The 17745-nt window shown below is 33.1% G+C and overlaps 1 protein-coding gene across 1 annotated transcript; it reads left to right on the plus strand.

Moving 5' to 3' along the window:
• Positions 1-1317: 1317 nt before the first annotated feature.
• Positions 1318-3940, plus strand: LOC149554431 (uncharacterized). The gene is made up of 2 exons (XM_089828876.1): positions 1318-1384; positions 3339-3940. The coding sequence occupies exons 1-2, from the start codon at positions 1318-1320 to the stop codon at positions 3938-3940; spliced, it is 669 nt and encodes a 222-aa protein (XP_089685002.1).
• The last annotated feature ends 13805 nt before the right edge of the window (positions 3941-17745 follow it).

Consider the following 17745-nt stretch of genomic DNA (forward strand, 5'->3'; position numbering starts at 1 on the left):
ACTTGTTTATATGTGTTTCATTCATGTTAGTAGATGGTAGATCTGATATTAGATGTTGTTACATGACGATGCATGGTTAAAAGGTTAAGGGCATGTGTGGTGAATCAAGTTTAAATGTTGTTTGAATTTGAGGTGGTAAATTTTTTTAATATCCTTCCATATCCTTTCAAGGATTATCTTCTACCCTAACCATTGGATTTGTTTCTTCCTAATGAGAGGATCATTTTTTTCTTCTAATCTTATATCATCATTAGTATTTATCTTCAAGTATTCACTATTGGAATCTTATCTTCTTCCTTAGGTGGAATTCATAACCTCTTCACTAATATCTTATGGGAAGGATATTGATTGTACTTATGTGAATGAAATAGTCTTTAGGTCCACTATTTAGTCCCACATTCTTTGTACATGTACACATTTTATTTCTCTTTCTCTCTTTTTGAGAGGAGAGGAGTTTATTTACTTCTCTATTCGTGAGAGATTCCATTGGTTTATACATGATTTCCTCATCAAGCCTTGTATCCTAGTATCCTATACACATCCATTTATGCATTGACCATTAGGGTTTTAAAATTCTCTCCAAGATAATTCTAGGAGTAAGTGTTGGAATAATTAGGACAATCATCTAATTAATAATATCTAACCATCAAAGCTATTAGAAAAAAAATAGAATTGGTCCCACAAAAAAAGATACAATGTATCTAATCATGTTATTTGTTAATTTATCACACTTAAGAAAAACTTGAGGTTTCTTTTATTTTATTAGACTGAGCTAAATATTAAACATTTTATCTCATTACATATGATGCACAAACAATTTCCATCCATGTGGATTTAACCTTCACCTGGTATTTATGCCTCGAATTCCTTAGATCATTTCTACTAATATTTGACCATCGATTTGGGACAATTACTTTTCTTGTAAGTGACTTTAGGGACTTGTGGGATTAGATTAGTAATTCCAATAGGAAAAATCTAAAAACAAAGATGAAATTGCATAGACCTAAAACCCTTACATAAGGAATCCGAAGATGAATAAAACACAAAGATCTAAAGCCCTAGGTTGTTGTAAGATTAGATAGTTAAAGGATATAGATGTAGATGTAGATATGCATGTACATGCATATATTATTGCATAAATACTATTAAATAATAATGTAGAGTTATTTTTAAAAAAAATATTACTCCAAATCAAAATATCCCTAGAATGATTTTTATAATGCATATTACCTTGTCTGTTTGAAGAATTTCAAAGTACATAAGTTTAGAGTTGACCCATTATCTATCATGACCCACTTGACAATAAAGTCAGAGACCATGACGACAATGCGGAGTGGAAGGTTGTGGTCTGGTCCAACTTCAGGGATGTTGGAGGTTTTGAATGGTATGGAACATGATGTGAGTAGGTGTCGTAGGAGGATTCTAGATTCAATTGTGTCGATATCAATGGGGACACAAGATTCTTGGAGAGCATTGTTGAGGATCTCTTGGTGGAGTGGGTTGAATATTTTACATACTTTGTGAATGATAAATATATGAAAAGTAAATGCAATTTAAATATAGTACATAGCTTTAGATATCATTGGAACGAGAATTAAAATGGTGAATTTCACTTCAATTAAAAATCTAAAGGGCTAGTACTATGTAATATGAGATTGCACATAACAAAAGACTGATTATCTAGACATGGTGAATTTTTAGACACAATGAGAATTAAGAAAATATAAATGTATATGAAGTATATTTGAATATAGATAAGACATGGTTAGAAATATATGAGAGAATATGTAAAAATGGAAGGTAATAGATTGCAGGAAGAACCAAACTTTACTCAATTATGCATTTCATCTATAAACTATTGGTTTTATCAAACCATTCTAGTAATATGGACCCATTCTATATGGAAAGTAGGATAAGCATGGAAATTTCACTATTGTAATAAATTATTTTTATAATATTTTCTTGTTTAAAAATATTTTTATATTTGAATAAAATTGAAAATAAATTATCTTAATAGAATTCAAAATTATTAATTCTTTTTAGCTTGTATCTATATATAAGATATCTTGTGGTATGTTGTAGATGCCATGACTTTTCATATATCTAAATTGATTTTAAATTTTTTGTTGAGGAACTCTCATTAAATATCTACAAGTGTTATTAGTAACTATATTTAAATGCATTACTTACAAACATAATATTATATTTATTTGAGATATTTTGTTAGTGACTAAAATAATAATCTTATAGAAGAATGGTAGGTGGTAGAAGATACCCCATCGAAGTCCAAGTGGAACTCAAGTTCAAAACAAAAGTAGAGAATAGTGTAAGCAAGATCAATCCTAAACATAAAAGAACAAAAAGATTGTTAAATAGTTCAAGCATTTAATATATACAATATATTAATAAAAATAAAATATCATCATCAATTACTTTCCAACTATTAAGAACTATTTTATTTGCTACCTACATACTCACGCCTACATTTCAATTCTTAACTTACTACCTACCATCATATATTTAATTGTTGAAAAGTATATTGATTTTTTTGTGTGTATAGATTATTATATTGCTAATATAAATTTGTATATTTTTGGGAGATCTGTGGCAACCATTGTGACACTCTGATCCCATGCCCTCTTTTATCTTGACGTGACTTAATGCCCACTGTCGCTTGCCCTATATTCTCGGAGCCCCATTAAATATTCTGAGACTTGCTTGCTGTTGAGAAATATTTTGGATCTGCAAGACTTTAAATTACTGTTGTCTTTTTCTCTACACTCCCCATAACTCTCCCTGCAACCCAGCCTTTCCAAATTATTGTTAGCCATTCAACTCTGATTCCTCAAAAACATGACCACTTTTGGCCTTATTTGATCATGACAAGAAGCTCGTGAAGGATTTGCTCGGATTTCATCTCTTTATAGCAACTTCGTGTGTTTATAAAATATTTCTGAATTGGGTAACAATTTCTATGGCTAAGACTGCACTAAAACAGAAATTCTCATCTTTCTCTCTGTGGAACTTCTATCCAATTCTCTGCAGAGAGGATAAAGATGTAGTCGAACCAACAAAAACTATTCACAAAGTTTGCCACAGATCTCTCAATCAAATTGGTATGGTTTCTGTTTTATGCTTCTCTCTTCAACATTTTTGTTTGGTTTGCACAATGCATGATATTGTTATGAAATTGCTATGTGGGAAAGTAATTTACGCAATAGAGTTCAATCTTGACAATTAATTTTTGATTCAAAATTAGTAGTAGAATAGAATTTGTAAGCCAATGCATATGTGGGTCTCTTTATTTTAATAGAATTCAATGAGCTCTTCAATTGCAGTGGCGGCAACAGAGCTTCCTCATGGCAATTCATCTCGCAACATTGTAGAGATGATATTCAAATCAAGCTGGTTGAAGTCTAAAATGGAGCATTTGAAAGTTGAAAGAGCTGTCAAGATTAATCACAGAGAAGACGTTCAATACAGATTTGAAGAATACAGAGAAATGGCCAAGAGAAAAGCTGGTAAGGAATGTAGCCGTTGTATGGCTGATGGGAACGAAATGCTGAGATTCCATGGCACCTCTTCCATGTGTTCTCTGAATGTTATCAATGGAGTATTGGAACTTTGTTCATTGAAGGGTTGCAATGTCTGCAATATTCTTAGAAGCGTGTTCTACTGCAAGTGTAGAACTAGTCTAAGTGTGTTATACACTGCAGCTAGTAGTCGATTGGCTCATGATTCTTTTCATGATGAGCCAGGTGCATTAAAAAGAAGGGTTATGCTGATTTGTAGAGTGATAGCAGGGCATTTACATAGCCATGAATCATGTTGGATGCAGGTGGGGATTCATTCACATTGTATAATAGAAGAAGAAGCATGTTATTCAAATGCTAGAGCTGTTCTGCCATGCTTTCTCATTGTATATTCTCTCGGAGAGTGATATCGGACATGATTCAATCTCAACATATGTGGGAAAGATGGGCTCATGTATCACCATTGCTGTAGTAAAATTGTTTGCAAGTTATCCTCTGAGAGTGCTCTTTTCCTCTTCCGTTCATTTTGAGTGGCCATAGATTTGACTTGTAGAGAAGGTTTACAGCCTAGAAAAAATTTGGCCTGGTTTTGTCTTGACATCTTTAGAAGCTTGGACCCTAGCTAAGATTGCTAGTAGAGTTGTCTTTCCTTCTCTTAATTAATGCACAATAAGAGTTCAAGTTTGTTTCATTAATTATGCGTGCAAATTATTTCACTTTGATTTAATAAAAAATATATTTCATTTTAATACTTTTTAAGTTGATATTTTATAAATAAATTTAATAATTAAAATCATTGTTGGAAAAACAAATTCCAACAAATTTATGGTAGGAAAAATTCATGTTGGTCTAAGGAATGAAATGTAGTGGAACAAGTATGGTATGATATCGAAATAAAAGATCATTGAGAATATAAGGATTAGTCTTTTTGATGATTAAATATATCTTTTATAAAAATAACAATTAATAATTAAGGGCCAAGGTCGAAATATATTATTAATTATATGTAAGAAAATTATCCTAAAAAAGAATTTTTTTAATGTAGCACCATAGAAAAATGTCTCTAATAAAACTACTCATTATTTGTCTAATGGAGGGGAGAAATATCAAAATTTCTAAACAATATGATCTTAAACAATTTGAATAAGAGAGCCCATAAGCCAAAAACCAAATAACCAAAGTTTAAAACCTATAAACTAAAATTATATCTAAGAAAACTAAAAAAAATCATTTTATCTGACAACTAGTAATATCCCTTACATAGAATCAATTCTTCTTCTTCCTAGGTCTTCTCCTAGACTTAGGGTCCTTTTATGGATTTCTAAGCACAATTTAAGCTTTGCTAATTTTGAATTCTCTTAAATTATAAGCCAAACGAAACTTAAACTTATGCAATTTCAAAACTAACACTTTGAACTTCTTTTTCAACTCTAGGAACATTCATAAATAATACAACTATCATGTAAGATACCACATTCTTGAGTTTCACCATACAGACAACTACTACAAAAATATATGTTAATTTTTTTAAATAGAAAATGTAGTTTAGATCAATACAATCAAATTAACTCTATTACCTTTGAAATAACCAAATGATAAGTGACTTTGCACCTTAATAGAAATGTAATTAATTTTCATTGTACATATTTCTATATTTTTGTCAATTTTATGATGTTTATCATTTCTACATGTTTGAGAACACAACATTATAAGACTCAATAATGTTATATGATCTCCTATTAATGTTCAACTTCATAATACCTTGTTAGAGAGAAGACCACTTAATTTTGGTTCCTTCAACTCAAATAATTTCATTATGCAAAATTTCTACAAGATTCACCTATAAAGCAATACCTTATTATGTGCAAGAATATTAGGATTTTTTGAATAAGCTTTTGAACAATGAAATAACATACAATTCCAATATTCTTAGGAGGAAAAGATGTAATTCAATTAATATGGTATGGGTGGGTATTAGCGTTTGGGAAGTACACACAAGAAATGGTGATGTCTTTATAAATGACATTCCTAATCTTGCATAAGTCAATCAAAATAAATATTTTTCACTATATTAATCTTTTTAGGGTCATGAATCAATCTTTTTTCTACACTACACAATCTTATATTTAATGTCAAAGCATACTATTATTTTCAATTAAACCTCACTACAAAATTACATATTTACAATAACTCATTCAGTTTTTTTGCATCAATATTCAAATATACATATTCCAAATTAAAATTGAGTTGGATATAAGTAGACTAGTGCCCTTGGTTGGTTAGATGAACTAATAAGAGAACATACCTACATAAGATGCATAATTAAAATAAAGAGGTATTATAAATATGCTAATGTATTTAAATGAGCTACCTAAATAATGGATATGAAATAAGTAAATTAAGTCAAGTATCTTCATTGATGAATGTATCATCTTAAACAATTGCTTGATTAAATGTTATTTTCAAATTTGGGTCAAAACTATTGAACAATAACTTAACTAAAGACAACATAACCGTCACTGCACATCAAACCACTTTCATAAATTGTCCCTTCATCAATTTTAATATATTTATAAACTAACATCAAACATCTACAATTACATAGCCCTCCATCTAAATTCAAAATAATATCATATTTAATTTATTTAAATTCTATAAATGTATTTTTCCAATTGAACCTAAACAAATTGATTACTTGATTGTTTCATTCATTTAACTGACCTACATTGATTGTTCCCTTGCATGGTTGCACATGCTCTCTAGTGGCCTCCCTCCTTCCATCTCTCATGAAGCTCAACAACACCTTGGTAACCTTTTCCCAGAGCTCCACTAGATAAGCATGTAATTCCTCACTAACTTCCTCTATACTTGTACGAGGAAGTGAAAACATAAGCCCCTGCATCCTCTCCGAAACCACACTGATCTCCTCCATGAAAAGCCTCCTCACCCTCTCATACCCATCATTCACAACTTTAGCATTTTCATTCTCCTCTCCACTAACATCAATGGGGAAAATGGTAGGAAAATGAATAGCCAAGAACAACACCGTGTCACATCCACTATCCCCCGTTTCCCTCAAAATCCAACGTTTCCCCAGAGGGGGATAAAGAACGAAGAGCCTGATATACTTTTCAGGAAACTGGCAGTTGTAATACAAGAAGTTTTTCCATCTGTTTTCCATGAACTCTAGACCCAAAGTGGCTTCAGAGTTGTCTGAAGATGCTCCACACTGCTCCAGTGTTTCTCTCAAGCAGTCCGCCATGTCTAAATAGATGTTGTTGCTGCGAAGGTTTCCTCTGAAGTACGTCATGTCTGCCCATCCCTTCTCTGCTAGTAATTGCTTGGCTTGTCTGCGTTGAAGATTTCGTTCGAAGGGGATTGTTTGCAGGGATATCTGGTATGATCTCTTAACTTCTTCCCAGAACTCGTTGTGTTCGTGTTCTGTGAAATCATCTACAATTGCGCAGTCGGCAAGGAACAACCCAAACATTCTCACATTTATTTAGTGATGCTTTTCATATGATATTCTTCTGTATCATTTATAAGAAGAAAATGGTCGCCCAAAGGACGCCTCCTTTTCTTCTCTGAGCCACCCATTTCATCAACTTATAATACTCGTTACAATTGTTTCATGGTCAAGTCGGCCGTTCCCCAACTTTTACACTTGTTTATAGCCACCAAATCTATTTACACGGTGGCCATGGTCATGGCCATGGTCATCTTTAAATATCATGCATTAATAAAAGTGAGTTTTATCTATTTAATACTATTAGTTTAAGAATTAAGTTTTATCTATTTAATACTATTAGTTTAAGAATTAAGTTTTATCTATTTAATACTATTAGCTTAGGAATTAAGACATAAGGTCTATTTGGTTGCTAGAACTAGACAAGAATTGACATTTGTAATTCTTAAAAATTTCGAATCTATTGTTTGGGTAGGCAAAATTGAAATTAGAATTTGAAAAAAATAGAATCTCCATTTACCTTCAAATCTATAATCTGGTATTCCATATAAATAGGCAATTCCCACTTTAATTCTAATTTGTCAAAAACTTAGATTACATATGCATTGAAATGAAAAACTTTTGAGATATACTTTTCTTCAATCTAATTTTTTTTGGTCAATGTTATTACTAAACATAACGATCTCGCTGTGAACAATGTCGTCATCGTCAAATAGCACTAATTAACGTTGGATTTGAGTGAGTGTAGGATTCTAAAGTAGTTGCCAGCTGAGTTTGGGGAGTTGCTGAGTTTTTTACTCTTTTAGTTTATTGCTCGAACTCTACTATTTTCCTTTAATAGAAACACCAATTTGCAAAATTTCCAATAAAAGTGAATTAAGTATCATTTGTGTGTGCATTAAAAATCTTCGCCAAGAATTAGGACATAAGTGTTTGAAGTTTTGAATGTATCATATTTTCAATCTTCAAAGGGGATTTGAAGCACAATGTATGGAGGAAGAAAGCGAAGGGATCGAGGTGTAATTCGTAAAGAAAACACCAACTCTTGAAGCCTAAAAAAATGATTGGTGGTGTTCAAGTGTGACGTGCGTTCCTCATGGCTTGATATCCGTGTGGCCATCCAAAATAAGTTTAGCAATGTGTTCAAGTTTAAATGATTGTACCAGATTGAAGATGCTTCCCAGCATTGTTCAATGAGCTCTTGTCTGTAGTACTTGTCCTTAAGTAAATATGAAACCATACAAGAGTCGTGTAACGATTTTCATTGCTTGGGAGGACTGAAATCATTAAATTTGTATAATTGCAAGAGCTTGTCAAGTCTGCCTCAAGAGTTTGGGAAATGTAGCACTCTCGAAGAGTTTATAGCTCCTTGACAAATGTCAAATTTTTTAGTTTGAAGCAAACATGTTCGGAAATTAAAAATTGGAATATCAAATATTTTTGGGTTTGTTTCCAAATGTTCCAAATTAAATTTTAAAAATCCTTATCTGAATTTCAAGTTCCCGAACTCCAAATCTAAGATTATAAATTCCAATTCCAAAATTATACTCCAACAATCAAATGGACCCTTAGTATTTAAAAATTATAATAAAATATAATCTAGGTTAAATTGAATTTTTGAATCTTTGATTTGATTTATCCATTTTTAAATTTATGTTTAGTTTTATATTGATTCATTATTATTTTATATAATATTATATAATTATAAAAATATTTTAAAATATGATTAGTTAATCTATTATCATTAATTAATTTAAAATAAAATAAAAATACTACGATATTTTTTACAAAGAGAAAATGAAATATTCAATTTAACAATTAAATAAATAATAGCAACAAAGATACATATTTATACATTTAAACATAAAACAGAAACTATAATTATTTTACATATTTAATAACCATATAGCCTAAATCATAAAATATAACAATGACTATTTTTTTTGGATAAGTAATCGGTTGAAGACTATATTATTTAGTACTCATTTATTATTATTGTTAAAATCAAATATTATTATGTATTAATCTTGAGTAGATTCAAACTCAAGACCTCTCTGATAAGAGCCTCACAATTTGTTGTTACGTTTTAGCCTCTTGCCTCCATAACAATGACTATTTTTCATATTTAAATAATCTTTTTTATATTCTCATTCTAATGAAAAATCCTTTAGCATCTTATGAACACAAAAATCTTATGCTTTATTTTGAAGATTATTGAAAAACCATTTCAATTACTTTATATTTTTATCATATTTAATTAAAGATATTAAAGATTAATTTATAAGTTATATAACACTACTAAAAATAAATTTATCATATCATCAAATATAATAAATACATGTGATAGTATTTATGTTACCTAAAATATTGTTCAACATTTTGACCTCTCTAAACTATGAGTCTTATTTAATGTTAATTAATACATTTATTGATCAATCACAAAATTACAAGTTTGTTTGACTGTAAGCTATTGGGAAAAGACTAGCCATAACATCTTTTTAGGATGATTGCAAATGTATTAGTACAACCTCTAAGTATGTGTTCTTCAAAAGCAATAGTCTCTTGCATTTATATTTAGAAGGAGCCAAGAAGAGGCATGTTCCTTCATGGAACATGCCTATTCAATATTATGTAATTAATATAATGACAAATGTGTGTGTGTGTGTGTGTGTGTGTGTGTGTGTGTGTGTATTTACACACACACACACACACACACACACACACACACACACACACACACACACACACACACACACACACACACATCTTTATTAGTTTTGAGTCATAGTGTTTATCTGGTTGAAGCTATAAAATATCAACACTCCCTCATAGTTGGGGAGGATAAGCACATGGTTAGTTATTACCTCAATGTCATATCAAGTTGACATGATTGAGTACATCTTTGATTAGAAGATATCCATTATTTAGAAATCATCTCATGATATCAGGAGTTTGGCCTTAGAAATATGAAGTCGAAACTTGCCAAAAGCATCTTTTTTGGGGGGTTTTTTTGATTGAGTGAAAAGGGGGGCATGTACTATGTCTTTTTGTGTCTCTCTATTGTTCTCTTTTCATCTCCTGCATCATGGGTTTTAAATGTCCACCTCTAACTTCACGCAATTATTCTACTTGGAAAGATATTGCATGGAATAGATTAATGGAAAAAGGATATAGTCTTTATGTTGATGGTACAATTCCTAAACCTACCGATGCTAAAGAACTCATTGAATGGCAAAGACAAGACAAACATGCTTTAGGAGCTATCAAGAGTTGTGTACATAGGGATCTCCTCTTTCACATTACCGGTTGTTTAGAATCCAAAGAAGCTTGGGACAAACTTGAATCTTTGTATTGTAAGGTGGATGAAGAAAATAGATTTCAGATTGAGGATGATCTACTTCTCTTGGATCCAAAGAACTTTGACACAATTCAAGATTACATCATCAAAGCCAATGAGTATAGGGAACTTCTAAAAGATTGTAAAATTTCCATAAAGGATGAAAAGTTGATTCATCACATCCTGAAGAGGCTACCTTTAGAGCACACTTCTCTTGTTTCGAGTTTTAATACTCACAGGCTGACCATGGGATCTGCTTACCAGAAGCCTTCATTTGATGCACTTACAAAAATGTTGATTGTTGAACAATCTCACTTGATGGATTTAGGACTTCTCAAGTCATCAAAGACCAAAGCCTTGGTGGCTAGTAATGAGCACCAATCAAGTCAAGGAGGGAAAAGCAACAACAAGAAGAAGTAGTGGAAGCAAAAAACACAACCTGAGACACAACAATCCTCCTCACAACAAGGCGGTTCCTCTTTAAACAAGAAGGGAAACAGTGAAAAGAAGGAAAAACTCTTTTGTGCATACTGCAAAAAGCCAAATCAAGACAAGCGTCATTGTAAAACAAAAAGAATTGATAAGTTAGAAAATCTACTCAGGAAGAACAAGATTCAAGTGCTAGGTACTTCCAAGGATTCAACTCCAACCTCTTCAAAGGGTAAAGGGCAAGCACTTATGGCAAACACAAGTTCTTCTTTGAAATGGATACTTGACTCAGGTGCCTCTTACCATATGGGTTCTTCAAAGGGAGATTTTTCTTCATTGAAGCAGTCAAAGGTACCACACATCTTCATAGGAGATGATACTAAAATAGAAGTTGAAGGAAAAGGATGTGTGGAAATGGAAAATGGGAATTCAAAGATGTTCTCTATGTTCCAAACCTTAGCTCCAATCTCTTATCAGTTTACCAAATCACTCACCTTGGAGATGGTCATAAAGTTGAGTTCCTTCTAGATTTAGTGATGGTGTGCAGTCTTAGAGATGATTCATTGGTTGCAATGGGGAAATTCAATGATGACAAGAGGCTACATCCTTCCATTTTGTGCCTAAGTCTCCTTCTCAAGCCTTATTTACTCACTCTACTTCACAAATCACTTTATGGCATGAGCGGTTTGGTCATCTTGACTTCCACTCTCTTCAGCAACTTTTCTCAAAACACATGGTCAAAGGTCTACCTAATATCAACTTTTCTAAGGGAGACTGTTCGTCTTGTTCAGTGGATATGCATCTCAAGGAGAACTATGATAAAAGGAAGTCTTCATGAGCTCTAGTTGTTCTTCAATTGGTTCACATGGTTTTAGCAGGACCCTTTGCAGTGACTTCAGTCAGCCAAGGCCGCTACATCCTCACATTTGTTGATGACTTTTCATGATTCACTTGGGTCTACTTCCTTAATCACAAGAGTGAAGTTGTTCATAAGCTTCAAGCCTTCAAAACTCATATTGAACACAAATTAAGGAAAGCCATCAAGGTACTAAGGGTGGACAATGAGAAAAGATATGTAGACAAAAGACTTAGAGACTTTTGCAGACTCAAGTGGATTGATCTTTAGAATCCACTAGCATTTAGTCCACACAAGATAGATGTTGGAGCTATGAGGATTAGGACTTTCAAAACCATGGAAAGTTGCATAATAAAAGCCAAGGCTCTCAATCCTACATTAGAAGTTGAAGCCATTAGTAGTGCTACTCATATACTTAATAGATCTCCTCATAATGCCTTAGACGAGAAGACTCCTTTTGAGGCATGGTGCAGCAAAAAACCAATTGTGAGTCACTTCAGAGTTTTCGATTGTCCAGCATGGGTAAACCTATCTTCCAAGAGTTGCAAGGCACCAACACCTAGGCCTTGTACTTTCATCAGATATGAAGACAATGTGAAGGCTTACAAACTTATCTATCTAGAGACTCACAAGATTTTTGTGGAGAATGATGTTCACTTTGATGAAAGTTCACCTAGCTTATCCTCCAATCCTCTCCACACTTCATACATAGTGGAAACTGATAGTGACACTAGCAACAGTGCTTCATTAAATTTCAACACATAGGGTTCTATTGATAGTTGTAGTAAGAGGTCACATCATTAGTTCAATCCACATGCTTACATTGCCATAGTGAAAGGTCCAACATAGCATGGTACATCTCGTCTTCCAGCTCCACCTTTTGTTGACTTGGGAGACAGTCTTGAGGACTTACATCTTCTCATTGATGAAAATGATCCTTCTGTAGTTGTTGCAAGGGCTCACTCTGAACTTCATGTCCATTCTCTACATGATCAATCTTTACAGGTTGGCGTGATTGTGGATCCTTATGTACAAAAATTGTAGGAGGTTTCTTTGTCAGTTGAGGTGACAAAGGGTTCATTGGAACAAGTTCAATAGACATCCTTGCTAGATCTGCATTCGTTCTTTTCAACACATTTGGAAGGGGCAAACATCAGCATCAACATAGGGATACTTGAGTAGGTTTCAAGGTGACCATTCATCTTCAAGATTGTGCCTTTACCATTGTTTCTTCCTAGGGGGAGGAATGTCATTCAACACTCTTGGACCAGCTTCTTCATTGGAGCAACTTTCACTTGTAGGCATTCTTCATTTGGGGGGGGGGGACTACCTTGTCTCTCTTCCTCTTCTTTCTTATGGGTGGTACTTTTTCCTCTTATGAGGTTTTGTCTCTCTCCTTCTTCACTTATGTATATACTAGATGCATGTAGTAATGGGGGGGTCTTGATTACTCCATCCATCCATGCATCCCTTTTCATCTCTCTTTTTGGGGGTGGGTTTTTCCCATGAGGCTTTCCCTCTTTCTTTGCTTTATGAGAGATTGCATATCTTTATGTACATGGGTACCTAACATGGCCTAATAGCCAGGAACCATCATGCATTTCAACCTAGTTCTTGTGAACTTAAGTGTATTCCCCTAAGTCACACTTAAGGGGGGGTGTTGGCGTAAATAAGTATTTACTATTTACACTTACTTAAGTTAGGTTAATGCATTATTTTATTATTTTACATTATTTTATTATTTTATTTTGTGAGACATTTAAGAGTTTTTGCACCTTTTTGAGTTGTCATGTTGACAACACAGAATTACACAACTCTATTTTAGCACATGGTGTCTATAACACTGATTTGTGTGTCACACCCTTGTAGGCTTATCCTCTCATTACAACACTTACTTTCGTGCTTAATGGAGGATAACCCATATCTAGTGGACATGTTCCTAGTTGTATGACTTATCATAATGCTGATTACGAGGCATTCTAGATGTATCTCAGAGGCCTTTATATACAGGCACTCCTAGTGTACTTTAGCATGGCATATTGAATGAATATATCGTCATTTTGATCATACTCTCTATTTCTGGTCTACAGTTGTGCTTGTGTTTGAGTTCTTAGTTCTTGGGTGAATTTTTCCCTTAGGTAACTTGATTGAGATTTTGGATTAAATTTTTCAGTTGTTTGTTTGTGTATCATCTTGTTGTTTATCAAGCTTAAGTCAATACCTAATCAATTTGAAACTTTGATAAAATATTGATTAACAATGAACTTTATCACTGTTTAAGCATAATTTTATCATTTCCAATATGTCATCGTCATATGATTTATGTTCTTGTTCATGTTTAAAGTTTTCCTTCTCTGTTATTTGTTTATCAAGCTTAATTCAATACCTAATCAATTTGAAACTTTGATACAATATTGATCAACAATAAACTTTATCAGTGTTAAAGCTAGAAATTTATCATTTGCAGTATGTCATTCTCATATGATTTATGATCTTCTTGTTCATTTTTAAACCTGTCTTCTATGTTATGCATCTAAACATTTATCTTAAATAATTATTACAAACATATAACAAATCTGAAACTGAAATCAATACATTGCATTTGCAAACTTTATCACTATTCTTGATTTGAAAAATCATTGTCACAACTCATAAATTCAAGTTTTCTATAAATATAAAAGTATAATTAAAAATAAATTTTGACATACCCAAGTACCCCTGTGCCCTATTATAAAAAATAGATGTACATGTACCCATACCCATACCCATATCCATACCCTAAGTACCCGAAGTACCCCATCCCTGTGCAACCTTGTATATTATATGTGGATCTTGGTGTTTTTTGTACACCTATGTGGTCCATAGGATTTCTTGCTACTTAGAACATCCCCTGACCTTGCCCAACCTCCTCACCAAGTTAATTGATCCAAACTTGCAGCATCACTCCCTTACTCTTCTAGGAACAGTATCCCTCCAAAGGTTTTATAGGTCTACTAGGGGACCATAGAAATCCCCAGTCTAACCAAGGTTTCCATGATGTCCTAAGGTGTTATTGCAACACTTGTACTATGCTTGAATGAATAAAAATAATGGGTTTGTACCTGATTTCAAGATTTCTTCACAAAAGGGCTACAAGGAGAGCCCCTAATTAGGTATCCACTTAGATTTCTAGGGCCAATAGCTCCTTTTTCTTAGATTTCAACACCTCTAACCTTAAGAAAAATTGATACATAGGACCCATACTCAAGGATTTTTAGGTTCTCTGGGTGCGTATAGGTTGTACAACAAAAATAGCAAAATTGAGGGTTTGGTAGGGTTTTCTTGGCTACTTGTTGTCCCCAATTTTAAGACACCTTCCACACTTCATCAAAACTCCTCCTCCACAAGTTTGAGCCTCCTCATACCCCTCTTCAATCCCTCATAAATGAAAATCTTCATTCTTCAAGCTTTGCTCTCAAGAGCTCTTTCTTTGCTGATAGTCCCTAGCCTAGCATTGCCTAGCTCACCTAGGGCTTGGTCAAAAAATTATTTGCACTCACTTTTAGGGCCCTTTCTTGCATAATATAATACATTAGGGTCTATAGTTGTGAAATCCAAAAGACCATGTAATTTCCACAATGGAGACAAGACTTATTGCCCTTTCATGATAAACAACTCCAAAACTGGCAACAGATAGGTATCTTTGAAGAAATTTACAAAACCTTTCAAAACTTGGTCACAAACTATAACTAATGCATGGTGAATATAGAGGCTACAAGAATCTAATGTTTTTTAGCTATTATAGAGAACTTTAATATATCTATTACTTGACCTCATTCAATCCATGTATCCTGGCTTAAGGCTCTACTTTCATGGCATTAATATCCTTAAAAGTGTATTATGCTAGTGCTTTAAGATAATGGGATGCATGTCCTATGTTCATCTGTGAAAAACTACTTTCCTAAACCTTTTTGTTCTTTAACTTCTTGAATTTGACGCTTTGTCTACTATACAAATCATCTTTCACATCACCAATAAGACAACCATGGACTTCATTATTTTGACATCTTTTGGAATCCCTTTGCTCATTTAGGGCGTGAATTTTGGAGTGCCTATTATCATCTTCTTTAACTCTACTTTTACCATAATGCTATAACTGTCACATTCTCCAAAGGGAAAACCTCACTATTTCAATGTCTTATCCTTAATGCTATGACAATGGCACAACTTTGGACCTCTAGATTTGTTAGGTTCTTATTCATTAGATCACCATTCATAATAACAATATAATACTATATTGATATAGTGTAGCCTCAAAATCACCATATATCACTAGTGCATTGACATGTATGCAAAAATATTTGAAAGCCTTTGTTGACTTCTCAGTTCATGCTAGGTGAAACTTGTAAATTTATTCTAATAGAGTTCAACATCGAAAAAATAGGAGTAGATATTAAGTTTCCTCAAACTACCAACCTATCACCACCTAAATGGCATTTGGAGCTCCTCTTCATAGCTTTAGAATTGTGATTGTTCCTTTATCATTATCCCTTTATGAACTAACTCACAACTTTACAACTCATTGTAGTATTTTATTGTGAGTCATCTTGCATGTACAAAACTAGGTGTTTTGTTAAAAGATCCTTGAAACATTTTAATTTATTACTCCTACTATAAATAGTACTGAATGTCTTCTATTCTATTACACATGATTACTAGATTTATTAAGATTTTTGTCTCACTATGTCTTATTACTTTTTAAATTCACTATCATATTCAATCCATTAAATTAGTTCTTATATACCTCTACCTTAAAGGTTCTCCATGCTTTTTACCATATGACTATAATGTATGTGATATAGTAGTAAACTAGCTTTTAAGAGGCTTTTAATTATACTTTAATCAATCATCGATCTCAATTGGATACCTCTATTCCATTTGCACATAACCACTACATAGGCTTCTCACATGTACTTTTTCACTTGTTTGAATCAAGCACTATTGTTGTTCTTAGTTGAAAGAAAAGTCAGAATGATTTTAAAGATTTTCATGATCATACTTTGCCACTTGACATTCTTTTACTTATTCCATCTACATAGGAAATGATTCCACTTTCTTTAACCCTACCACAAATCCCTAGAAATGAACATGGATATTAAGTTTAATACCATGTCATTGTTTTCATGGAAATTAGCATGTTGATAAATATTTAAGAGTTTTTTTAGAGATATTGATAGTTACACTAGTATAAAGGTTTAAAAAGTTGTTCATCACACTCACTGTTGTTGCCTTGAATATTTTCCTTCCATCTCATTCCTTTGTAATGCCTTTACCTTATGCATTGATTATCATTAACATTATTTTGACAATTATAGTAGCCTTTTATTTGAAACCCTTCATGAATATCATCTCCCTTAGTCTATGGCGTACATCCCAACCAATCATTACTTGGAATGCAACACTTTCTATAGTCTTTCTTAGGGAATTTTTGGTTCAATATGTCTGAGAACATTTGAGAGCTCAATGAGATGGGATGAGGTTGGGGCTAGTGTTTACCTAGCCACCCAGAGCCAACATAATAGACAGTTCAATCCCATGATGAAAGGTTAGAGAGATTTGGCAGTTGGCAACTTTGTATTGGCCAACACTACAAGTTTTAGCATCACTTGAGGTGGCATCACAAAATCAAAATAGAGTAAGATCTACAAAAAGTGAGAGGTATTATTGTAGGTCTCCACAACATGGTCTTATAGGAACTAGAATCGCATCCATACCTCGTACGAGCTCTAAGATAAGCCTTGTCAAAGATCACTGTCTTATGGCATTTAGTGACCCTTAGGGACATTTTGGTTTGGCATGCTTGAAAATGTTCAAGCACTCAATAGGATGGGAAGAGGTTAGGGATAGGGTTTACTTGGCTACCCAAAGCTAACAGAATAGACATTTTGATCCCATGACGAAAGGTGAGAGAGATTTGGCAATTGGCAACTTTGTACTAGCCAACACTACAAGCTTTAACATCACCTGAGATGGCATCACAAAATCAAAATGGAGTAAGATCTCCAAAAAGTGAGAGAGGTTATTGTAGGTCTCTATAATAGGGTCCTATAGGAACTAGAATCACATCCATACCTTGCACAAGCTC

This window comes from Cupressus sempervirens, chromosome 5, assembly GCF_028749045.1.
Source record: "Cupressus sempervirens isolate cs-2001-9-10 chromosome 5, ASM2874904v1, whole genome shotgun sequence".
NCBI classification, from domain to species: domain Eukaryota; kingdom Viridiplantae; phylum Streptophyta; class Pinopsida; order Cupressales; family Cupressaceae; genus Cupressus; species Cupressus sempervirens.

Coding starts and splice junctions, on each gene's coding strand:
- LOC149554431 (XM_089828876.1), top strand. CDS start 1,318: ATGACGACAATGCGGAGTGGAAGGTTGTGGTCTGGTCCAACTTCAGGG. Junction 1,385..3,338: donor GATGTTGGAGGTTTTGAATG/GTATGGAACATG, acceptor CTTCAATTGCAG/TGGCGGCAACAGAGCTTCCT.